Source organism: Haliaeetus albicilla, chromosome 19 (assembly GCF_947461875.1).
Source record: "Haliaeetus albicilla chromosome 19, bHalAlb1.1, whole genome shotgun sequence".
In the NCBI taxonomy this organism is placed as follows: domain Eukaryota; kingdom Metazoa; phylum Chordata; class Aves; order Accipitriformes; family Accipitridae; genus Haliaeetus; species Haliaeetus albicilla.
In genome coordinates, this window is record NC_091501.1 from 1,936,455 (window position 1) to 1,961,359 (window position 24,905).

General features: G+C 47.5%; 1 protein-coding gene across 10 annotated transcripts; it reads left to right on the forward strand.

The window, feature by feature from the left end:
* Nucleotides 1–5,773: 5,773 nt before the first annotated feature.
* Nucleotides 5,774–24,708, forward strand: CBX7 (chromobox 7). Of its 10 annotated transcripts, none has more exons than XM_069807205.1 (8): nt 5,774–6,058; nt 7,205–7,285; nt 7,522–7,565; nt 11,633–11,698; nt 12,217–12,283; nt 12,898–13,237; nt 15,298–15,432; nt 15,899–22,388. In XM_069807205.1, exons 2-8 carry the CDS (start codon nt 7,217–7,219, stop codon nt 15,931–15,933), a joined length of 756 nt encoding a protein of 251 aa, XP_069663306.1. In that variant the 5' UTR covers nt 5,774–6,058; nt 7,205–7,216; the 3' UTR covers nt 15,934–22,388. The 10 variants fall into 10 exon arrangements, 8 of the variants coding, with proteins under 8 accessions (XP_069663306.1, XP_069663308.1, XP_069663305.1 ...); XR_011328804.1 differs by lacking the exon at nt 7,205–7,285 and adding an exon at nt 24,429–24,708 and having other exon boundaries at nt 5,775–6,058; nt 15,899–16,018; XR_011328803.1 differs by lacking the exon at nt 7,205–7,285 and having other exon boundaries at nt 5,775–6,058; nt 15,899–16,018; nt 20,476–22,388.
* Nucleotides 24,709–24,905: the final 197 nt, after the last annotated feature.

The following is a 24,905-nucleotide window of genomic DNA, read 5'->3' on the forward strand; positions in this document are numbered from 1 at the left end:
TACTTTCTCTGTCGTGATCTCAGATCAGGCACCCACCAGAGCAGAGGCATCTTGCAAAGGTGCTGTCACAGAGCACAGCATGCGTGTAAATGGTAACTGTGTGGTCAGAGCCCTCTCCCAGAAAGTGGAAGGTCTGAGCTAAGTGTTCTCCTCAGCCCAGAGGAACTGTAAGGCACTCTTTCCACCAGCCTAGTCTGCTCTGCTCTGCCTAGCCTGACATGGCAGGGCATGGTTTAATATGGTACGTCTGTAGTACGGCTGAAGGCTTCCTAGCTCTGCATCCCAAGGGCATAACCCAGATGTGTCCTGCCTTGAAGGTTGGTTGCCTGCTTCTGGCACCAAAGCAGGAGATCTGAACACAAATGCCGATCACATCATGGCCTGCACAGATGCTGAACCATCAGCTAAGTGTGAAAGACTCTCTGGCCCTGTACCTGGTTTTTAAATCTTTCAAGATTTTCAAGGGGCTTCAGACATGGAGAAAGCGAGCACTGCAACTCTGTGCCCTTCACAGTGGAAAGAACAGGGGAGCATGCACTGCCTCACATGCAAATGGTCCTCTGTGAAAGGAAACATTTTTAGGGCTGGATGCTCTACAGGCAGGAGGTGCCGCGAGAGCATCGTGCATGAGAGTGGGAGTCTTTGGAAGTTTTAAGCAATGAACAGCTGAAGAAGTTTCTATAGAGCATGTGGGAGCCAAGGCTTTTCAAAGACATATCATATGTCCACAGATGGGTAGGCTTTCACTAAAACAACAAAACTTAAATTAATTGAAACAACAAAACTCAATTTCATTGAAACCACAAAATATTTTTTAAAAAAACAAACCACAAAAGCACTTATTTTCCCTTGCCCACCCACACTTCAAGTCTAGGCTTCAGAGCACTGAAAATCCTACTACAGCTTCCCGTAGAGGAATTTGTCTGAACTGTCTACTTTGTGTACCAAACCAGCATACTTCCCTCTTGCTGTGACACAGAATTATTCAGCAGTCAAAGTGGCTGAGAGAGAAGGAAGACTGTCCTCTAGCTAAATGTTTATCTTGGAAAGAGATTGGTGTTTCAGCACCTTCACCAGGACCCATTTAGGTATGAGTCAGGCACTGGACAACATGTACACACAGTCAGCGATTGGGATCAGGACACAGATCTTCTCTTGCCCAGGAAAATAACCATGAAGTTGAGATGTGTCACACGGCTGCCTCTTCCCTGGCCCAGCGAACTCTGAATTTCTCTTGCACCAAGCAAGATAACTTCATTGTGTGAATGTGTGCTCCCCTTGCTCCCGAGACAGATAATAATCTGGTGTTTGGGGGCAGTCCCCCAGAAGATGGAATTTCATGGCCCTGGAAACAGAGGAGGGACTGGACCTTGATCACCAGCACTGCTGGGTGTGTGCTATAACTGTTGAGCTATCGTTTAACAAGTAGGAAAACAACAAGTCCTCTTCCAGCAGCATTTACAAAGAAAAAATGGTAGCTGCTGCTTTCTGCACTGATCTTCTTCTGGGAAGACTGGGAAGAAACACCTACCTGGTGGTTCCCAGTCACACCCAGGTGTGAGCCAAGGTGCAGAGGAAAACTGAGCTGCCCACCACCAAGTTGAGGTGACGAGAAGGGACAAGTGCCAGCTGTGCGGTTTAGAGGATCACAGTCTGGGATTCAGTGCTTACCAGGTACTCCAGGTGCCTCTGACCTGTGCCCAAGGCATGGCCACAATGAAAGAGAAATGCTGGGTGCTCTGATCTAAAGAGGTTGAAAGGCTGAAGTAGATAACGATCATCTATGCCTTGTAAGGGGTGGAGAAAGCCGATGCTGGGAAAAAACGGGCTCAGTGGGGAAGTGAAATGACATTGAACCCACAGGAGGTATTTTTCTTTGTGGCAGACCCCAACCAGAGCTCTCAGGAGGACCTAAGCTTAGGCCAGGTGATCTTTCTTCCGTCCCCTAGGACTAGCTCCTTTGGCCAAGGCAAGGAGACTTGCACATTTGCTTTCCTTGTGTGTTGTGTAAGCCCCAGAGGCAGAGCACTACTTTGTGCTGGGGTTGTGGTTCTCTGGCCATCCATCCACTGTCGGGAAATCCCTGTGCTGGAAGAGGAGCAGACCCAGGTGAGGCATGCACAGCGAAAGTGTGGCTTTAAACACATTGTTCACCGGCTGCTCTCGGAAGGGCTCCGTGTAAACCAGGGAGCTGCCAATTGGCAGAAGAGAGCAGCTGCATTCTTTCCATGGGTTTTAAGAAACTAACATTAAAAGTAGTAATTGACATCGGCATACCAACGGGGTAGTTTTTCTGATGCCTTTGGAATTAACTGCACTGATATCCCCTGCCTGTGCCTCAGCCCATTCTGCTTGCTGAGCCAGCTCAGGGGTCTGAGTGGGCTGCTCTCCCGGACCGGAGCAGCATTCACCGTGCCCATTCGCTGTCCTTTATTTCTGTGATGTGTTACCAGGCTGCATACCGAAAACCGTGATCTGCATATAAAATGGACCTGCACTTGCACAGCAGCATGATGAGTGCCATCTACTGATAATTAAACATACAGCACCGCAGAGAGAGAGAGGCCGGTTCACCCATCGAGTCAGTGATATATCGCGAAGTGCATCGGCAGTACAGCTGGATCTTCATGGCTGCCAGCTCCCGTGACATTACGGAGTCGTGGCAGCACTGCGCTCGTGGGCTGCCGAGGCTTGCTTCTGCTGCAAGGTTGTTTCTTGAAGCTTCAACAAGCAGCATTTCTTCAGGGATGTGTGCTGGGTTGTTTTGAAGCTATCCTGATCTTTGCTGCAGTCTTCTGGAAAAAAAAAATCTCTGGCAGGATTAGGCTTTGTAGAATATAAATGACCATTAATAAATTTTTAGTGTTAATGTAAATGCTTGTATGAACTGGAAGCTGAATCGCTTAATCAGGTTAGTAGTAATTAAAATGGTAATTTTTCTGTACTAGATTCTGCTTGCAATTTTTACTCAAGTAAAACTCTTTGAAGTTAATTGGAATTTTGATTAAAGGCTCCTGGATCTGGGGCTCTGAATTTGTACTAAGGAAGGTTCAATACTTGCTTTGGTTTTCTGCACATTGAGTTCACTGCTATATATTAGTGTGGCTGTAAAATGAGTCATAACAAGAAAAACTCCAATAAAGATTTCTGTAATCTAGTTCTTGATATACTTTAGAAAAGGTCTTTTATCACAGAATGGCTTTTAAATTACTGCTAAAACAGTCTGTAAGATCTGAAAAACTTGATTGCTTAAATTGTTTGTCTTAATCATTTCTAGTCCCTATAAATGGCTTAGGAACATTCACTTAACGGTAACTCAGAACTTGAGATGGGGAGGGAGGAAGGGAGACGCTCTTGCTCTTCACCTTTAGTGTTCAGTTTTTGGTTGTCACTGCAAAAAAAAAAAAAAAAACCCAAACCAAACAAACCTTACTCAAATTACATTATAACCATTAGCAGAATGAAAAGTAACTGTAGTGTAACAGCTTTTAAAAGTACCATTTTTGTCCAAAGTGTTGCAAAACCGCCCCCCACAAACGCTGCAAAAACCTGACCAGACTATCCTGAGACACTTTGTAGCAATTTCTGAAAAGTAAAACGAGGCACAAGCTGCGTGTTCCGGCACTGAAGGCACTTGAAGAACCAGGGGAGTGTTGTCGTCTCAGCAGTCCTGACTCACACAGGTTTCACCACAGCCAGGACAACCACAGGTGAGAGTAAAGCCCCCGTGAAGGATGGAGGACTTGCATGGAAAAATCCCCCAGCAAGCAGGGAAAACATATTTTTGTTATGTCGTGGGATTTGCCTGGCACTTTGCTGCATGTGGATGTCATCTTGTGGACAGAGTTCATCACTCATCCTTTCCAGGCAAAGGAGAGCTTTTTCGAAAGCTGTGACGTAACTGATGCAAATATTGCTTAAACTTCACGTGGGTCAGTTGCTGGTGTGAGAAAAGGGAAAAGCAGAAAGAAAGAAGGGAATAACTGTAGAAATTATACTGGTGATATCAAGCGTGTGGGTTCTAGTATACCTCTGCTTATACAAAGAGTATTATAGCTTGAGATCAAAATGCATGTTGATTCATTCTGAGAATTCTTTTAGTATTCATTAACAAAGTTTCTTTAATTTTGAAATATATATATATATACAGTTGACCTTAAAAAGACACATATTAAATAACAAGTTGTGAATATCCTATACTAAGAAGCATAACAGTTTATCAGTAATGGATTTGTCTGCAAGTTTGTTGTGACTATGGGATTTCTTTCTTTTATTTTATCCTCAGGTGGTCATTGGAGCACAGTTTCTTCCATGTTCCAGTTTGGCACCACAGTAATTGGATTCAAGTGCAAGGAAAGGGATTACAAACAGGTCGTTGCAATTCAGAGAAACGTTCTGATCTTCTTTTGTCTCTGCTTTTTCTGAAGGTTTTAATTTTGAGAAACAAAGTGAATTTTATCTTAAATATTTTTCTCTATACCCTCTAAAACATAGAAGCATAATATGAGAAAGGAAGGATTAAAAACATCAAAGCTTTTTATTATTATTTTGCAATACAGTACAAACCCCTTGAATATTCAACGGTTATGCTGTTACAGAACAAAAACTATGTTATGAACTGCTAGGTCTGCTTAATGGTTAGCCCAACGGTCACAATACATGATTGAACTTTGAGTTCTTAAATGGCGGCAGCAAGAATAAGCACCCTGTCAGTTACCGCATCCACAGGTACAGGTTGGGTATGTTGTGTGAAAATGAACACTTTCAAACTAAATGACTAACAGTAACTCGCTCTCACTGTAGACTTCCTTTTGTATAATATTTATCATTTGTACAGTAAGGTTCATCCTGCCTCAAACTTTGCATGCAAACAGCATCCAGTGACATGCAGCCACAGTGGAGGAGCAACTGAGCACACTTGTGGGAGGAAAGGTAGCTACACGTGTAGAAATAAGTCCCTGCTCTGATGACAAAATGTCCTAGGGGACTTTAAAAAAATAATCTGTTGTTTAATGCAACGGTTGGGAAGCAAAAGTACATTTCTGCGTAGCAGATTGGTGCGCAAAGGAGCCTGGACACCTTGGTGCTGAACACCTGCTCATGATGTTCCTATTTTCTCGTGCTTTACCCAAGAAAGCCTTGGCCACCTTGAAGAGGTGGCCTTTGGGTCCTGCCTGTTTCAAGATGTCAAATAGCTATGTGCGTGCTACATCCATAAAATCCCTCAGCGCTTCACAATGAGGCACTTGAAGCGGGTGCGTGGACAGACGAGCCACACCGGATTTCTTCTGCACCGGTCCGTGCCGCCTGCCCCTCCTGCCTCAACGCTTTGTCACCTGGTGTTTTCCCACCGGCCGCCCACGACACGCGATTCCCGAGAGCCATTCCTGTGGAAAACACTCGTAAATACCACCGCTTACCGGCGGCGGGCAGAGGTTCCTCACCGCGCTTCCCCGCCCACACACACCTCGAAAACGCCGGGGTTTTAGAAACCGACGGCCTTTTCCCGTGAGGAAAGCGGGGTGCCAGCGGGGGCCCGGCTCCCGGAGCGGGGAGGCCGGGTGAGGTGAGGCGGGAAGCGCGGGGGGGGGGAAGCTGAGGCGGGGAAGGCGGGAGCGATGCCTCAGGCGGTTCCCGCCCAAGCCCCGCCCCGCCCCGCCTCCCTCCCCTCCCTCCTCTCCCTCCTCGCGCGCGCGCGCGCGCGCCGGGGAAAACGTTGCGCAGGTTCTAAAGCGGGGCGGGGGGAGGGGGGGAGGAGGGGAGGGGGTGCGGCCGCGCGCGAAGGGGGCGTGTGAGGGGGAGCGGCGGGTAACGGCCGCCTAAACGGGCAACGGCCGCCGCCGCCGCCGAGCCAGCCTAACCCGCCACCGCGGGAGGCAGCCCGCCCGCCCGCCCGCCCTCCGCTTTGCGACAGCCGGCTCCCCCCCCACCTCCCGCCATCGCGGGGTCGCCGGTGACCGGCGCTTAGCGCCGCCGTCCCGCCCGCTGGATGGAGCTGTCGGCCATCGGGGAGCAGGTGTTCGCTGTGGAGAGCATCCGCAAGAAGCGCGTGCGGAAGGTGGGCTGCGGCGGGGCGGGGCGGGCCGGGCCCCGCTGGGAGGAAGAGGAGGAGGAGGGGGGGGGGGGCACCGGGGCAACACCCCCCCCCCCGCCGCCCCTTCTGCCTCACACAAGGGCGGCGGGAAAAGGGGGGGGGGCGCGCGCGGCCGCCCCGCCTTCTCACCCGCCCCGGCCCGGCGCGCGCAGTAACGGGCAGCCCTCGCGCTGCCGGCGGGGCGGAGGCGGCACCTGTCCCCCGGGGGGGGGGGGGGGGAGAACGACCCTCACAGGAGCGGCGGGTGAGGGGACACGCGTGTTGGCGGGAGTTGTTGGTGAGGTGGGTGCTTCGGGGATCTCCGTGGGTGGGGTTGTGGGGTAGCCCTTGGGGGGGGGGGTCACTTTCTGCAAAGTCAGCACTGGTGACAACACCCCCAGGCCGGACAATGACGGACAGCCCGAATCGGGAGAGGGTTTGGAAGGATTTGGCGGCCAGTTTCGTGACTCGGTTTCCCCAGCAGTGAAAACGCTCTCGGTCCCCACAGGGTGCTGTGAGGATTAACTCATAAGCACGCAGCGTGTAGAGATCCTCTGGTGGAAAGTTCCTTATAGGGCAGCGTTTTCGAACATTGGGAAGCTGATGAGCCCCCCATGAGGAAAATGCACCCCAGTACTTTGCTTGCTACGCTGTCGTGTACAGGTGTCGGCAGCTGCAATAGTGGCACTTCGAGGGGTGGCCGTCCTGCACGCACGAAGGCCTCTGCCGTGCTTTGGGAAGTGCTTAACGAGCCCCTCAGTATAATATTAAAGATTTTAATAGTTGTGCACATTGCTCATGGAGCCCTTGAACATGGTTTCCAATTACTACACTTTTATTTTCTTTTTTTTTTTTTTCCTTTTTAAATCCTGTACTTAGAGTGAACAAATGAATGGATAACTGAACTTCAGCTGCGAGCTGCTGTTTGCTTGGGTTGAAAGGTTGAGTGACTGTGATGGATGGAACAGTGTTTGAGTAAAGCGTGTAGCAACTGGAGGGGAACATGCCCAAGAGATGCTTCATAGGTTCTGAAATATTGTATTTCTTCTCTCTGCTTCAAAAAAAATTCCTCTGACACTTGCTCCTGGCATACATCTCCCTCTCGCGTTTATCCTTGCTGACTTCTTGTAGGATTGCCTGTAAATGTGGGGATGGTTGCAGTCTTGCTCTCCAGTTGCCTTTTGGGGTTCTGCCTGCAAGGCTTCTGCAAAGGTATGATCCCAAGCTGATGGTAGTTCAAGCACGCTTAAATACCCCTGTGTGCCCACTTTCTGGGGAGAAAGGTATAGCAAGTGTAGTTGAATGAGGAAGTGGCTTTGTTTTGAAAATAAAGTGATGGCAAATGAGCTTTTCAGTTGCAGAGTTTAGTCCTGTTGATTGGTTGCATCTCTTACTGTAGCCCATATTTGGCTGCGGAGTTCACCTGTTCTTCCTTTTTCCGCCCTTAGGGTAAAGTAGAATACCTGGTGAAGTGGAAAGGATGGCCCCCGAAGTAAGTTGTGTTTTACTTGTCTTTTACTCTTTTCCTTTAATATTCAGTAATAGCTTACACTGTATCTCTGCAACTGAGCATCCCATTCTTAATGGGTAACCTCTTGTGCCTCATTCCAACACCAATAAACAAAAACGAAGAGCCACAAACCAAAACCAAATCTATTTCCGGACTGACAGCTGAGGGATACAAACTGTGTGCCAGTCTATTCTGACTGGCTTTTGCCACCACTGAAATAATCCATTGAGATGCTTTCTAGAGACAAATGTTTTTAAATTCATTATGAGCTCAACAGGGAACCCTGATTCTTTTGAAATTGGAATGGCTCCTGCTTTTCTGAGTCAGCACCAAGAGGACCCCACTTTATTTTTAGAGCTCTATGCAGTCTTTTAAAATAGAAAACAAGTTGATGGTCTTGTCTTGTCCTACTACTTCCCCTCTGCAATTCACAAACGGAAAGGGGCAGTGTTTCAGATTTATTGATTGTAGCCAAATGCAGGTGATCTTTGTCCTTTGAAAATTACCACCATGCCTTCATTTCCTTGTCTGAAAACTTCTGCTATTTTGAGTGCCTTTTCTGCTTTTGCTTTAGTTGCTATGTTGCAAAAAGGGAAAAAAAAATATTTTTTTCAGCATTGCTGTGCACTGTTTACAGATACTTCTCTTATTAAAATGCTGCTGCCGCTGAAGGAGAGTGATTGCTCTGTGCCTAAACTGTCTGTAAAATGCTTTGAGATTAAAAGGATTAGGTAACTGGAGAATATTACTATGTTAGCTAGCAGTCTAGTAGAACAGCCTCCTGGCCAACCCATATGGGGCCCTGTCTTTGCTTTTCTGTTTGTAACTGTGTGTGTGTACATACACAATGTGCGTGGGTAGAACTACATTACACATGCAGTTGCACTGCGTGTTGCTAAGCAAAGGGGGCTGCTTTTACGGGTTCATCCTTGTGGTTGCAAAGCGGGGCCCACTAGGATGGTCCTGATGAATCGTACGTGGTGTCCAAGAAGTTGAAATCTGTTTCTGCATGCCTAATCCTCGTGCCTAATCCTTATGCTTATAGAGCATGTGTGAATATAAGCAGCTTCCCCTCTCTGGTGGTGGTGGGAGAGGGTGACTTTGTTCTTGATTCTTAAGTTCTGCTGTCAAAGTGTAACCTTGTGCACTTGTTGAGCACCAGTTGCCATATAGTGTGGGTCAGTTCTTGGACTGCTTCAGCCTTCTAAGTAGCCAAGCCTAATTTAATCACTGGTAGAGGTTGGGAAATGCATTTGTAGTCTGTGAGGCACTATTCCCTTTCAGCCAGAATACTGATGTTTATCCCATTCTCCTTTCAACAAACACATCAAGGTCCTTTGCTTGTAAAGTCACTTGCCAAGAAGGTGGGCTGAGGCATGGCGTAATGTTTCCTTGGACAGAGCAGCCCTTATTTTTACTGCTGCCTTTCCTTGCCCTGTGCCTTGGAACTCTGGGGGAGCCAGAAACTCTCTTTGGGGAATTCAAAGCACAGCCTTCTGCCCAGGGAGCAAGGGGATGTCAGGGTTCCCTTTTTTTGATGCTGTGACATGTCCAAACACCTTCCCTCTTCCCCCAAACTCCAAATCTGAAGAGCACTGATTTTTTTCCTTTTTTTTTTTCCTCCCCTCCATTTTAACTGTTTACTCAGTGGTTTGAGTTGCTTAAAAACAACATGCTTTTGAGCATTGAAGTCACTTTCATCCTGCTAGCAGTTTCTGTTCCTTGTTTCTAAACATACATATGCCTGTGATGGCATGCAGCACCACAAGCTGTTTGTATCTATCTTTCAACATAATCCGTTTCCTCATCCCACGTCGTGTTTCTCTTCATTCTGCTCCCCAACCTTGTCGCATTGCTCTTTGTAATCTCTGTACCAGTTATCCCATCATTCCCATTGGAGACTTCATGAAAGGGAGTAAGGATAGATCAGTAGTTTGCTGCTTTCCCACATAATTGATATTTAACTCTTCTTTTTTTTCTTTTTAATAAAAAATTCTTGTTAATGTCCTGCACCTCACATTTCTGGATTGTACTGCTGTAGTCAGGGAACAGAGGCGTTACAATCTGATTCTAGCTATAAGCTTGTTTACAACTTGTGTTGGAGTTAAGAGGGGAGGGGGAAGAGGAGGAGTAGAAGGAGGGGGAAGGAAGATCATATGATCTATGTTTTCCAGAGTGCCTGCTCTCTGCAATTCTGCTGCAGCCTGGGCTGTGTGTACCCGTATATATAGCTCTGTGTGCGTGTGTGCGCGCGCGCGCGTGGCAAACTGAACCATGTTTTTTTTATATGCAGTGTTTTGCCACTGCAGCGAAGCCAGAAACTGAGCTGCAGAGAAAAAGGCAACACCCACCAGGTTTTTTTTAAAAGCAAATCCCCTTTCTTCTCCTGCCCATGAAAAGCAATCTGATGTCTTTTTTTCTCCCCTTGTGTTATTTTCTTAAATTTGTAGAATGAGTGCCAGAATCCCTGCAGCTGGGAGGAAACCTTCCTCTGTTCAAACAGCATCTTGGCTTTGACAGCTCACAGTCAGGTTGCTGCAGGAAGCTTGAGCAAAGGAGAGAGGGAGGGATCAGCTGGTTATGAAGACATGTCTGTTCTGAACTCTCTGATGTACAGTGCACCTTGGGATATCTGGATTTCATATTTTTGTTTCTCCTTTTCGTAAAAATAATTGTACTTTTATTTCTAGACTCATTCTTCCAGAATGCTCCCGTATTTCAGTACCTTTCTTCTATCTAATGGAGAGATGAAAGGGAAAAGCATTTCCAAACCATCTCCTCTGTGTACATATATGCATGTATCACGTGCCCTCATGTGCAGCCTGTGCTTCATCCAGAAATGTAAACATCGGCTTCCCGCCTGTTTAAAGGCACTGATGCAAATGCACCCTTGCCCACCTGCATGTGGCTTCTCTGTGGCCCTCCTCCCCACGGGTTGGGAGGGGCACTGCCCCAGGCCCTGGACCTCACATTCCAGGAAAATTAATGCTCTGAGGCATTTGGGGTTTCAGCCTTGCTTTCTTGCCTTTGAGTTTGTATGGTAGAGACATGCCACCCACCTTTCCTGGGCAAACATGACCCCTTAGAAACAAACATGCCACGAGGACCACCTTGTGATCCTTTCACCTTCCACAATGGGAGGTTTTGGCTGCTTCTCCCTGGTATTAAGTGCAGCTGTGCCCTTTGGGAACTGGTTTTGGTGTTGCCTGCTGGGTGGGTTCAGTCCTTTCCTGAGCACCTGACCCCTGTCACAGTTGTCTGGCAGTCGAGGAGGGAGATGGGGCAGTGAGTGACACCGTTCACAGGCTCCTTTCAGAGCATCAAGCTTATTTTGGGTAGTTTTGGTAGCCATGACCACAATGCAGATGGGTTCCTCCTGCACTGGTACAGTCACTGATGACCTCTGCCAAATGGAAATAACCTGCAGGAGGAGTCGAGCAAGAGGAGGAACAGCTGGAAAGTTGCCATCAACTTGCCTCAGGGCCCAGGTCTAAACATGTTTAGTTGAATGGCATCAGTGGAGAAAAATTAAACTCTTCTTAAATGAATACTTTCGGCTCCAGTGATTAGAGGTAATTAATAATGCAGGTGAGAAAGCATACTTACTCTTTGAGCACTCTAAATTAAGAGAGACCTATTTTTCAGAAAGCTGTATCGGATCACGTCTCATTGTTCCATGGGGTTTGTTGGATATGAGGGAGTGCTGCAGATGAGACCTGTTTAGGCATTGACTTAAAGTCAGTTTGTGAGTGTCTGCGCAGGCTTTGCAAACAGTGTGGAGGGGGCCCTGGGGAGGAAAGTCTTCCCTGTTCTCCTACAAAGAGCTGCTTGATGCTTGGCCCTGCGTGTTTTGGGAAGGGGGGGTGGTGTCTGTGGGAAGTTGGGGAGGGAATGGCTGGGATTCCTCAGAGCTCTCGCAATTGTTGTGACAGGCCCCACCGACCTTTGTGAAGAGAGTATCCAGGGCCGCAGCACACTGGTAGCAAGCCTGCAGAGAGAATGTTTCGTTAAAGTATTGTTTACTTTATATTCCTTATGTTTTTCTTCAGATACAGCACATGGGAGCCAGAGGATCATATCTTGGACCCTCGCCTGGTAGTGGCTTATGAAGAAAAGTAAGGGCGCATGTTCTTTCTCTCCCTGGACACAGGAAAGGAAATAGTGTCTTTATTTCATAGTGTGCATAAAGTGCCCCTGTTGTCCCTACTTCAGTCAAAGGTGAGATCTATAGCAATGAACCCTGCTTGATCTCTGTACCCTGGTGTTGGCTGAGGCGGACAAGACGGGGTTAAAGCAGCTTAACACTGTTCAGGAAATGAGGCCAAGAACAAGCAGCATTGTGCCAAAGAGCAATCAGTCTCAGGTTTTAATCAGGTCCAGGGCTGGACTGGAGTGATGCAAGGTGATAAGTTTCTCTAACCCATCCTTGATCAGCTGAGTCAGAGAAATTCCCTTATTGCAAGGCTTTCACTCCCACAAGAAGCAATTTTGGGATGTTTTCCAAGCCCACACTGGTCACTGTTGGGTTTTAGTGAAGGAAATGAGGGAGCTGTGCTGCAAAAGGTAGAAGTCCTGACTAGGTTTTGTACTGTGGTATTTAGTAATCGGTTTGATTTGTGTTCCTCTTTCACAGGGAAGAGAGAGACCGTGCATCGGGGTACAGGAAAAGAGGCCCCAAACCAAAGCGCCTCCTACTGCAGGTAGCCTCTTGCTCTTCTGTATATTTCTAACTCGTTAGCTGTTGTGCTGCTCCTCTGCTCACAGGGAGGTGGAAACTGTCCGTTTGCTGTTGCATGGACAAAATTGGAGGTAACAAGCGAATGCAACAACATGAAATCAGTGAGTAGGCAGATAGTTTTAACCTGTTAGCTGAAGAGCCAGCTAACTTGTATTTAAAAAAGCAAAACAAAACCAAAAAAACCCCAAACCAATAACAGCTCTTGCTCTGTGAACTAGGGTTTTATAAACTTTGGGCTGCGTGGTTGCAGGTTACCCAGTTTGTGTGCTCTTTCAATTTCATGTTGGGCTTGGACTTTCCATCATGTTAAAGGTAGCCACTGGTTGGAAGCAGAGTTCCAGCACGCTTTGACTGTTGCCAAGCAAAGCAGCCAATCCTAGGAACCACATGTTAGGACGAGCTTAGATGACACTTGAAGAGGTGAGAGAAACAGTGTTGTAGAAGTGGCAGAATTTACCCTAGCTCATCTAGATGTTCAGGGACTGAACAAAGAATAGTTTCCTGGCTCCCAGGTGGGAGCCCTGACTGTATTACCAGATTTCTGCTCTGACCCTTTTTACGTTGATATCTTGGCAGCGGCTGTATGGGATGGATTTGAGGAGTGCCCACAAGGGAAAGGAGAAGCTCTGTTTCTCTCTCGCGCGGAGGTTTGGAGGAGGAGACAGTAGCCTGCCAGGGGCCAAGCCAGGGCAGGCAGAGTTCTCAGAGAAGACTGCGGGAACAGTCCTGCCATTCTCTCTCCGGAAGCAACGCAAAAACCAGAAGTACCTGCGACTGTCAAGGAAGAAGTTCCCCCGCATGGCGAGCCTGGAGAGCCGAAACTGCAGGCATGAGTTCTTCCTGAATGATGCAGTGGACCTAGAGGGCAGGCAGGGCCCTGAGGACTGGGAGGCCATGCAGCACACCAGCAAAGAAGGTAAGGCCAGACACCTGTTGGCTGTGAAGTTCTGGGGCATGCGAAGGATGCTGTGCATGCTTCCTCCTTGCTTGCCCCATCCTAGGATTGTGATTTAGGTCAGGTCCTCAGAGCAGCTCTCACCGTCTCACATTGTGGTCCTCTTGTCTGCAAGTTCCTTTTTCTTGTTTGGATGAATAACAGATTAATCTGCTTTTTTGGTGCTGTTGCCTCTCTGTAGTCTTATCAGTGACACCCCTCCTGGTGTTAGAAAACACATGGAAGATACTGCAAGCTACACTCCTCTTATGTTTTCCTCCCAGCAGAGGTGACATGCAGGTGTGATAGTGATGAACTCTGCCTCTGTCCACATATCCACACGTGTTCAGCCTGCTGCTCTGCTAAAAGGAGCTTGGCTGGCAGTGGACAAGCTTGGACACCAGCACTCCTCTCAGTGCTGCTCCAAGGAGTGTACAGGAATGCCACTATGATCCTATAGTGCATTCCTCTGCCCCCTCCTTCCCTTTCCTCTCCACACCCCACATGCTATAAAGTCTCTTGCTGTAGGGTTATGTGAGAGGGGGATGAGATGAAGTGAGGATGGTAACTCCTGCCTGATCCCACTGAGTAGGCAGCACGAGTGTAGGCACGGGAGATGTCCAAGCACATTTGGCATTTTGGGGAGGGATACCAGCATCTTGTGCAGGAGGGCTGTGGGATGTGTGTGTTGCTCTGAGTTACCAGGGAAACTCTATCCCTGCATTATTAGAGCTTCTGAAGGCGTAGCTTTCCTGGGGAGCGGAAAACCGGGGCTTGTGCTGCTTGTAGCAGCTAAGGGAATCCTGTTACTCCTTGCTAGGAGTAGCTGTTAGCCAGGCTGGATTAGGTAGGATTCTGGGGAGAGGGCTGTGTTCTGGGAATCAACGCTATTCCCCCTTTCTGAGAGGGATTCGAACAGTGCCCAAAATGCAAGGAGGCAGCACTGGGGGTAGCACAGAGGAACCCAGTGTTGCGTCCTGGCAATGGGCAAATGTGTGGGGCTGTTGCCCCTAGAAGCGCTGGGCTCTAAAGCACTTGGGGATCAGAAGAGTGAATGGCACTACAGAAATGTAAAACTGTTTTTGTTCTTGCCTTGACACATGGCCTGCATGGAATTCCAGTTATTGTTAAGGGGGGATTTGACTCTTTCTGAGGTGAAAGTAGGCACCCCAGGTATTTGAGACAGAGGCCAGGAAATACACTCTTAAGGAGCCCTCGTTTCTTGCCCAGCTTGGGACAGCAAGGTATATACTACAGGTATAGTGACAGAGAGAGGGTGTGTTTTCCTTCCCCTCTGTCTCTCTATTTTTGTGGCTGTCTCTGGGCGTTGTGGGGAGGTGAAGCTTTGGGTGGCAGAGGCACTGGTAATTACTCTTACAGTGCAGGGATGCTTGGGTTTCTTGTATGGAGCTATCTGGGAGCAAAGGAAGGATATGAGACAGGGAGAGCAGCCTCTCCATGAAGCAGTGTTAATGGATTTTTGAGAGAATCACACCTAGGCTGCGTTGCAGGTGCAGTACAAGGAAGACCCTCCATTTTGGATCCCTTTGATTCCCATAGGAGTATCTGAAGAGTGTGTGTAAGAGTTTATGATTTTTGACTTTTCAGCAGGATAGGCCATTTACAAGCAGGTGAGCTCACACCTGGATGAGTGTGCTTGGCTGACACAGAGCCAAACTGGGGGCTGAGATGGGGTGAGAGGTATCAGGGAATTGAGGATGGTTAAATGAGCTGGGCAGTGTTACAGGGTCTTTTGACCTCTGTGTAGGCTGCTCCGATGCTGGTATGTGTCTGGACACCTTTGCTACTCTTTTCTTTTCCCATTATATCCTGCAGTGATCCTCCATTTTCCCTTAGCCTCTAAGGGGAGGGCTTGCCCATGCTCTTTCTTGCCTTGTATGTGCAGACTCAGTACAGGCTAATTTCATCCACTGTTTGTCAGAAAGGAAGCCCCTTTCCATCCTTCCCTTCTGTCTCTTATTCCTCCTTCCTTCTCCCTCACCCTCTCACTAATACGCTCTTATCTGCCTCTCCTTCTGCAGCAGATGTGGATGGCAGTCTCCCTTGGATTCCCACTGTGCCCCCCAGCGAAGTGACAGTGACAGACATCACGGCAAACTCCATTACCGTCACTTTCAGAGAAGCACAAGTGGCTGAGGGCTTCTTCCGAGACCGGAGTGCGCAGTTCTGAATCTCCATTTTCAGTGGTCCCCAAAACCAGTGCTTTTACAGTGGGGCTAGGGAAGGGTTATTTTATCCCTTAAGAAAAAAAAAATCCAAAATGTCTCCTCTTAAAATGTTTACAGAGACCTTCTTTTTTTTTTTCTCCTTTTTCCCCCTTTCAGATACGCAAAAAAGGGCAGTATAGGGGGTGCGTGTTTGTTGTTGCTTTGTCCATCTGAAAAACTGACAGCCCTTTCCCTGGCAAAGACTCCCCTCCTAGATGTGAAAGCAGCAAGCTGAACAATTCGCCTTTTATCCTGTTAAGTGGCGGCAGCTGCATTTGTGGGGAGAGGGCATGTGGAGGTGGAAGGAGAGCTGGATCTCTAGCCTGCCGCCTTGTTCTGCAATTGATATCCCCTGGATAAAGATACTTCCCTGTGCATTGCTCTTCCCACCTTCCTCCTCCCTCTCTTCCTGCAGCAGTGAGAGGCGATGGATCCTACCTGTGTAGATAACTCCAGGCTGTTAAGACTTTCTCTCCAGTGCTGTTTTCCCTGTGGCCTGCTGTCAGGACTTCAGAACCATATTTGCCTGTCTGTGGTAAGTCAGTCTTTGCAGCACGGGTCCATATAGACAGCAGAGGTTTCTCCCTTTGATTGTTGATCATGCGGAAAGACTGAAATGCATCTCTGAAATCTAGATTGGCGACATAAATTCAATTTGCCCTCATTAAAAGCTCAGAAACCCAGCGCAGTCGAGACATACCATTCTGTATATGCTAAACAGCATTTCCAGGCTCGGCCCTGCTGTGTGAGAAATGCGTTATGGAAAGTGGGGTGTTCTTATCCTTTGCCAAATTCAGTGTTAATAACAAATGCTGCCCTGAATCTGTGGTGGTAAGTTGGTTGAAAACTGACTCCTCTGCCCTAGGAGGAGGGGCTAATAGCACAACCAAAGCATTGCCTGGCACTGCAAAGATATCCAAGATACTGGCACAGGCCCAGGACACAGGAATTGGACAGAACTGAGCTAGAACTGGACCTTGATTAGCAGCAAATTCTGTTCCTGGATCCCTTTGAGAGATCCAATGTAAACAACATGTGGGGAGGGCATGTATTAGATTTGAGGAGGGGAAAAAAAGTTCTTAATTCTTAGCAATGAGAATTCTTGGATTGTACTGCCTGAGTAATATTCTTCTGTGACTCCAGTCTCCTCACAGTATCTGTGATCCTGTACTACTTTACTGATGGGAACTTCCCCTTGGAAGGCTTAAAAATCTTTGCCAAGGAAAGCGGTCTGGATTTCAATAGACCCTGCCTGATCTTGCACTTAATGCCTTGTGCTGGACTGCCTGTGATACTTTGAGGTTTTTGAAGAATTGCTGTATTTTGAGTTGGTAGTTTAGCATAGCATCTCTTCTTGCACATGCATGTTCTCTCCTTTTTAAGCAAATTTTATTTAAATAACCTAAATTTTTAAATACAGACCTTTTCCTATGGAAAGCAAGACAAGTGAGCTAGAGTCTAAGGTGGGAACTGCAGGACAGAGTGCTGCAGGGTAAGATTGGCTACTGTCATGATTACTGTCCTTAAATCTTTTGTTTCCTCTCCCCACCCCACCTGAAGCATCTCTTATCTGCTGTATTTATTCTAAATGAAGCTAGAGCCTTCTGAGCTCTGAGCTAAAGACACCTGTGGAAATCCTCAATGTGTTCCTTTGAATGGCTTGGCTGCTGGCCTGCAAAATTTGGGAGCTCTGGGGCTTCTGGTCCTCCAAACATCTACTTTTTGCAAAGTTCTTGGACTGCCTCTATGGTTTTTATTAAAAGCAAGTTTTACCTCAGATAGGATATGGCAGCTCAGTGTAGACCTAGGATTTCCCCTTCCATCTTGGAGCTGTTTGAGCAGGCCTGTGTTACAGCAGTTTCAGAACCACTGGGAAGATCTTGAATTTCTGGACTAACCTTTTGTCTCTCAAAGAAGTGACATGGGAGTTGTATTATGGAGAAATCTGAGAGGGTGAAAAGTGGAAGTTGGGGGGGGGGGTTATGTGGTGGGAGGAAGAGTGAGTGGGAAAGAAGCTTGCAATAGCTAGCAAGGGCAAACTGATGAGGTAAGCATACAGGTTCAGGATGTTTGTTGAATGTGGGTGTCCAGAGCAAGGCTTCTGTATCTGGAGTTGCACCCTCTTTTGCAGGATGTGGGGTCAGATAGTGTTGTCATCGTTACCACCCCATACCCCCTTCCCGCCCCAACCCCTCTTCCCAACACGTGCCAAATGTGCTGAATACCTGCATATCTCTCTCTCTCTCTCTCTTTTTGAGTGACCTGTGGACACACCACATGGCTGAGTCCACTCCTGAGGGTTGTAGCAGGTCAGGTAGTTATGGTTGCAGAAGCATAATATTTTACCTTATTTTTTAAAAAGTCTTGAACTTCAGCTCACCCTTTTAAATCTTCATGGCATTTGTAGGATCTGGTTTTTTTATTCTAATGCAGCTACTGCTGCTTTTGTCCTGCACTTCATCTAAGTATACGAATACACCCAAAAAAAGCTTCCTATTTACTAAGGTTCCTGGCTTTGGCTGATGTCGGAAGCCATACCAGTCCTGTGGCAGGAAAGAGCTTGTCCTAATAAACTGGATTTCCATCATCTGGTTTTCTCTCCACTCACCAGCTGAGACTTCTCATGTTTTGTTTTGGCATTTATCTTTAAACTTCTTTTCTTCCTCTTGCAGTGGAGTTTTCAAAGACCTGTGGTGGTCTTTCAAAGAGGATCCACCCACAGTTTCATATCTTAGTCATTTTTTGGATCAGTCTAGCTTGTGCTCTGCTGGTGACTAATCATCTTGCTACACGAAGTGTTGAACAAAGTACCTGGCTACCATGCTGCTTTGTGTACAGGTCAAGGAGGAGCTTACCCTTATCGGGTTAAGATGCAACAAGTTGCATGTGCGTGGGTTTGGTTTGTGTGTGTGAGGAGGAGTTTGTGGTAGGAAACTAAGCAGTTACTGTGTTGGGGTGGACTTTTTTTTTTGACATTCATGAATTCTTGCTTATCTTAGATCTTTTTGAGAAGACTTTTCTCTTGATCTTTACAAAATGTATCTCTGTTCCATATTGTCTGGTGACATATTGTTGTAAACTTCCTTGGTAGAGCTGGTCTTCAGGGACTTTGAAATTAGCTTTACTCCACTTCTGCAGGTGTAGAGATGTATAGGGGTTTTTACTTTTGATGGCAAGAGAAGTTGACTGGGTTTACTTGTCTCTCCTCCCCAATACCGTCCATCTGCCAGTTCAACTCAAAATCTGAAAATTTAATTGGAACCTCTTGGGCTAACATACCATGAAAATCAGATGCTGTGCTCGGAGCTTCGTTAAGCATTCCATTTGATTAGACCAGCCAGAATAGCATCCAGCTGAAGCTGAGTTTAATAATTCTATTTGAAGCACAAGCCGAGAATAGAAATGGGCTAACTCTCCCATACCTCTTTTGGCTCCATGGCTGTAAACAAGAAAAACAAACTTCAGACAGTGGAAATTACTGAACTGTACAGAAGAAACAAAATTCTTGGAGAACTGTTCTAATAGTCATTCTTAGAACTGTTTCCATGTGAGAATTTACCAGCCATGTTTGGGGGAGAGAAGTTTTTATTTCATAGATCTTCTCACAGTGAACTCACTGTATATATGACAGAACTGAGGGGCTTCATGAGATTGGAAAACCTTTATTGTTATCACTCTGTTTAAAAGAAAAAAAATAAATGGAAAGGACTGCCTCTGTTCCTGGATGGTTATAAACTAGATGTTATTGCTCTGACATATAGGTGATGCCTTGGAACAGCAAGTTTTAACACATAAATAGTGGCATTAAGTAGCCTCGTAGCTCCTGCATGCTCCTTGTTGTCTTGCGTTTGCTTGGGGGCCCTTCTGCTTGTGAAGTCAGACCACGGTGTTTTCTTTCAGTTTGTTGGGTTTTTTTTTTCTTTTTCAAGCAAGGCCAGGATATTATTATGAGAACACGCAAAAGCAGTTCCGTTTGCCAAAAAAACCCCAGTTTGTTAGTGAATTGACCCTTGCTTATGTCGGAACCTCAGGCAGAAAGAAGCTTAGTGAGAAATGAATGGCTTTTTTTTTTAAGTGTTGTGAAACTGTCCGGAATTGTTCTTCCGGTGTTTTGTGACTGAATGTATAAAATTGTTTGTTCACCTCACAGGGGGCCCTTGGCCCCAGTACTGTTTCCTGCTGTGCACCAGCTAGTGCTGTTTGATGGTTTCACTGGAATAGAGGAGGGAGGCCTCGCACAGGTCAAAAAACAGGCAGGGTAGCAAGACCCTTGGTGGTAGCCCCAACAGAGACTGGGCTGCGGAAGACAACAGTGAGGGCTGTCAGCTGCATCCATGTATTTGAGCAAAGCTAAATCTACCACCACCTCTCCACCCCTTCCTTTCCTTTCAAGCTTTAAGTTTGTGTGTTCTGACGTAGGGAAGGTGCAAAAACCTCCTTTTCTAAAGCTAATTGGTATCTACCCATCTTTTGTTCCTCCCTTGCTTACCTGCAGCCTAGGAAGAAGAGGGCAGTGGGCCTTTGTAGGAAAATAGTAGGGGCAGCTGCTTGTTATAGAAGGGAGGGAAGGAGTTGCCTCAGAGTTGCTCTTGCTAGTTGGTTGGGGATAGGCCTTTGGGTGAGCTGCCAGTTGGGAGAGAAGGCACGTTAGAAGTGCAAAGAACTTCTAGTGAAGCTGATCCCTTGCATCAGTGGGCGGATGCCCCTTGGAGTTCTGAGTGTGCCCTGTGGAGAGGAGATGGTCAGTGCTGCATTTATGTGTCTTTTACCATTTGGGAAAGCAAGGGAGATGTGTACATTAACAGCTTGCATAGGGTAACTTCTGCATGGGAATGTATAGCCATGGCACATACAGGTAAAGGGAATATGTTGCTTTTGCCATGCTTGTTATAAAACAGTTTTCCCCAAGGGCATGGTAACTTGTTTTGAGACAATAGCATGTGCTCAAGAGACCATGTTGCCCTCTGCCTGCTGAACTTACTGTCCTTGCAGAGAAAGCATGAACCTTGTGGGTGTCGAACCACCTGAATTCCACCCAAGTAGCTGGTCAAGATGTGAAGGCCTACAAAACAGCCCCAGGACAATTGGAAGGAGAGAGAAGCAATCACTTAAAATGGAATTCAGACCCTTGAAATACTTTTCTGTAACAAGCAGTCCTGGAGTGATGACCGCTTTTTCTTTTCCACCTCTCTTTTGCTTGCACCCTTAATTTCTTGAAGTACAGTGGCTTAGCTGGGAGCAGGTGGGAGATGATTCCTAGTTAACTGGGAGTTGTAGAGAGGAGCAGAGCTCAGCAGGAGCGCGTAATGGCTGATAGTGGGGAGATGGATTGCTACCAAGTTGGGATGAGATAGAAGCTTTACTGCTGAGATTGTTTCTATCTGCTGTGAGTGGCTCTGCGAAGATGCTAGGGGTTCTTGTCCAAGAGTGCCAGTCGGATGTTGAAAGGGAGAGCTCATCAGACAGTTCGGAACCTCTATCACAGCTTATCTCGTTACTGGGGTAGCACAGTTTTGACTGGGAGGGAGATTTTGGAGGAGGTGGTGGAAAGCCTTTTTTTTTTTATTTATTTTTTTTTTAACCAGAAAATGTAGTGTCAGCACAAAGAAGCTTTTTGCAAATCTGTCAAAATGTTAAGCAGCTTTTTTTTTTGCTTTTAAATCTGAAGTATGTTTTGAAGCACTTTGAAAATGCAAAGTACTAGGAGTGCTAAGTACTCCTTATCGTCTGTCTAAAAGTGGCATTTGAAAAGCAAAAGATCTATCTGTTTCAGGCCGCTGGCTGCTCCTTATCATTTTTCCAGAGCTGCCACCCAGCCCTTTGCCTCCCTCCCATGGCTGAAGGGGGAGTGTGCTCCACCGTGCCAAGGAAAGGAGGGCTCCCTACGGGAGGAGAGGAGACCTGCGAAGTCCCTCGCTTGCCTTCAGAGTGCGGGTTGGTTTCCTCCCTCCCCACCTCCTTTGTCTGAGGAAAGGGAAAAATGAAGTTGAGTTTCAGTTTGAGTGGTCCTAGTCTGGAACGACAACCACTTCTTCCAGCTCTGGAGACATCTTGCAGAGTTTCCTGTCTGAAAAATTGCACCTTATTAGCTTAGTGGAGGAACAGGGAGACATCGGTCCTTCTGCAGGGAGTGGGGAGAGGAAGGGAGGGTGAACCAGGAGCTGTCTTCAGTAGCTGCTGGATTTTTTCAGAGGCCATTTCCTCACCTCATCTCCAACAGAACGGCAACGAAAGAACTAAAATCATTTAGATGAAGCTTTTGTTCTGCGTATCTCAACAACCTTTTGAGCAGGCTAAGATGAGAGAATCTTTTTTCCTCACCTAGCCAGCTCTACAGCTGGGGGTACCCCAGCTCTCTCGCTGGGTTTTCAGCACCAACCTTTTCCCTCAGCATATGCACATGGTTTGGACTCTTTTGCACACTGACTCATCGAATTTGGTATGCTTCCTTTCTGTTGGGGGGGGTGAAGATGGGGGATGGGGTCAGTTAGAGGGGAGGGTCCCCGATCATTTTTGTTCTTGTCTCTTCAGTTGTTGCTGTTGTTCCTGTCAGCACGCTAGAGTATCTGAGTCTTTGCACACAGAAAGCTTCCTTTTGCACAGAATGAGCTTCTAGCTTTTGTACAGACTAATTGAATGTATTTTGGGGGGTGGGGAATAGGGAGTAAACCAATTCCAAACAAACCAATCGGAGTATAATGCCTTTTCTGAGCGAGTATGTGCTGTAAAAGGAGATTGTAATAGTAACGGGAGGGCAGGCTCAAGTATAATTTGACACAAAGTGTGGTTTTATTTTTGTACTGATATGGATAAGAGACTGTACAGCATCTATTTATTTAGATGATTTATGTGGTAAATGTTGCAAACAAAATTATTAAAATATTAAATATGAGAACTGACATTTACCTAATGGTCTGTTTGTGTGGTCATTTACCTCCCCTTGCTTTAATTCTACAGCTGAATTACTTTCCGCCACTCACTTCTGTTGGTATAAACATGCAGAGTGGCTGGAAAAAGAATGGAAAATGCATGTGCGTGCGTGAGAAAGATCAGTAAAGAAGTATTGATGAAAAATGGAGCCTGCAAAAGGCTGTTTCTGACATTACTCATTACTTTGATTCGAAGAGGTTAGGTTTTTATTAATTTTTAACCCACGGGGTAAGCTAGAGCTGTACAGAGGTGACCTGGGACAGTTGGTCTTTGATGGATTAGAATTTGAAGAGGAGAATGCCGATGCAGGGTGACTGCTGCTCTGGGTTTAGGGAGTTCTTGATGTCCTCGCACAATGCTGCGGTGCCAGGACAGCTCTGCTGGCACCAGGACGGCACTGGTGTGCCCCATGTGTGTCTCTTGTGGGAATGGAGAAAATCCGAGGCGAGGCCTGGGCTGCCAAACACACTCCGCACTGGTTGCCAGCAGGGAAGCCACTGTCCTCCAAGCCAAAGCTTCCAGTGGGTTGGCCCGCAGGGCTTTCGAGGAGCTCCCCAGGAGCATAGCAGCTCCTGGGTGGAGTTTGGCCCCCGATTCACTGCAGGTGACGCGGGGCTTTAGCCGAGGAGCCCAAATCCTGGAACTGCTGATACTCCGTGGAGAGAATCCCAAATGTCACTTAGTTCACTTTGGTTTCTGACTTGCTCCCTCAAGGTGTGTGCCTCCCCGTCCTCTGGAGGGGGAGACTAGCTGTTAAATGAGGTACCTCAGCAAGCGAATGGGGCTGTCTGAGGTGTCTTTAGATGTAACGTGGGGGTGAGCCCTGCGTCCGAACGCAGCTATGACGTCAATCACAAAAGCACACGGAGCAAAAGCAGAGGTGGATGGGGTGCATTTCCTGAGTCGGTCATGGCTCAAGGCAGCGTGGTTAGGTCTTGCCTGCGTTACCAAAGTGCAGTCAGTGTGCTTGCCCTGAGCCAGGGAGGCTGGAGTTGAGTGATGGCATCGGAGCAGGACTCCAGCCAGCCACTTACTTTCTGGCAGCAGCTAGTGAGTCAGGTGAAGTTGTAAGAAACTGCAGTGCAGTTACAGGAAAGCCTACTCTGGAGATTGTGTCTTCCTGCCCCTGCCAATGCTGCAGAGGCTGGCTGGCACTAGAAACTCATAACGGATTGTCCTTTCGCATGCATGTGTTGGTTGGATTAAAGGTTAATCTGGATACTACTACTTTTTTTTTTTTTAATAATCTGTTGCTATGCCACCCCTCTGATCCGTGCAGTGCAGCCGGCTTGCCTTGCGCAGCTCTCCCGATAGGACGCCTGAGAACAAGGGCACTCAGCTGCACCGCAGGATGTGCCCCTGGGCTCCTGCTACGGTAGGCAGCAGCCGAAAGGCAAACCCACACCGTTTGAGCAGCTCTGCATTCTCTGAGAAGCGTGGAGTGAAATGCAGCGTGTGTGGCCCCTACGATGGCAAGCACTGTCAGGAAGCTGGCAGTCACCTCCCGTCTGTTCACAGCCACTTGTCTTCCTTGCTTTTGGTCTTCACAGCGTTTTGCTCGGCAAGTGACCGTTTTTGAAGCAAGGATGCAAGAAACCTGGGGGACTTGTGTAATCACCCTGATCCAGTGGAAGCCTGGGCAGCTGGGCCTGCTTTGGGCACTCGTAGGCAGGCTCCAGGGATATCGTAGTACCCCAGTGGTGTAGGCGCTGCGTGAACCCCACGGGCTTTCTCCTCTCTCCGCTACATCAAAAAGTTAGTGGGCTAGAGGGACGGTTGTTCTGGCCACGCTGAGCCACCCGTAACTGCTGCACGAGGAGGTCAGCTCTGAGGGGTCTGTCTTTGCTCTTGCACGTTTCAGAGTTGCAGCTGGGAAATCTCACCGTGTTTTGGCATGGATGACCGTAGCGCCCAGGGTTTGCTTAAAAAATGATGCAGCATTTGCTTGAGGGGCTGGGGTGTGTGCAGCTGCACCAGCTCCCAGTGTGGGCGAGGGAATGACCATTTCTTTACAGAAATCTGCTGCTCCTGACAGAGACCTCCCTGGAGCGAACGGCAACGGAGTTGGTTGATCAACCCTTGGAGTTGTTCTAACAGAGATAAGAGCTGCTACTCCTGCCAGGTCACAGGTCCGCAAAAAAATGAGGCTTGAGGCAGCTACTGGCTTTGAGCAGGTGAGTTTCCCATTATCAAGTGTCATTTTAAAAATAAATAAAAATGTTCTTGCTCCTGCTGCTCTCCCCCGGAGCTCGTACACCGCTTGCCAGTGATTCTGGGGAGAAAGTGTCTTGTTGCTTCCCCAAAGATTGCTTCCCTGTGCTGGCTTCTCGGTGCTAGCAAGGAGTGCTACGGCGTATCCTGCAGCACCTGGGTCTCGTGGGCAGCGAGGCACCTAAAAATATTTTATTCCGGTGTCTGTAGTGAACAATAGCTGTTCCGGGAGAGCCATCTTCCCAGGTTGTTTTGGGTTTTTTTTTAAAGTGTTTTACTGG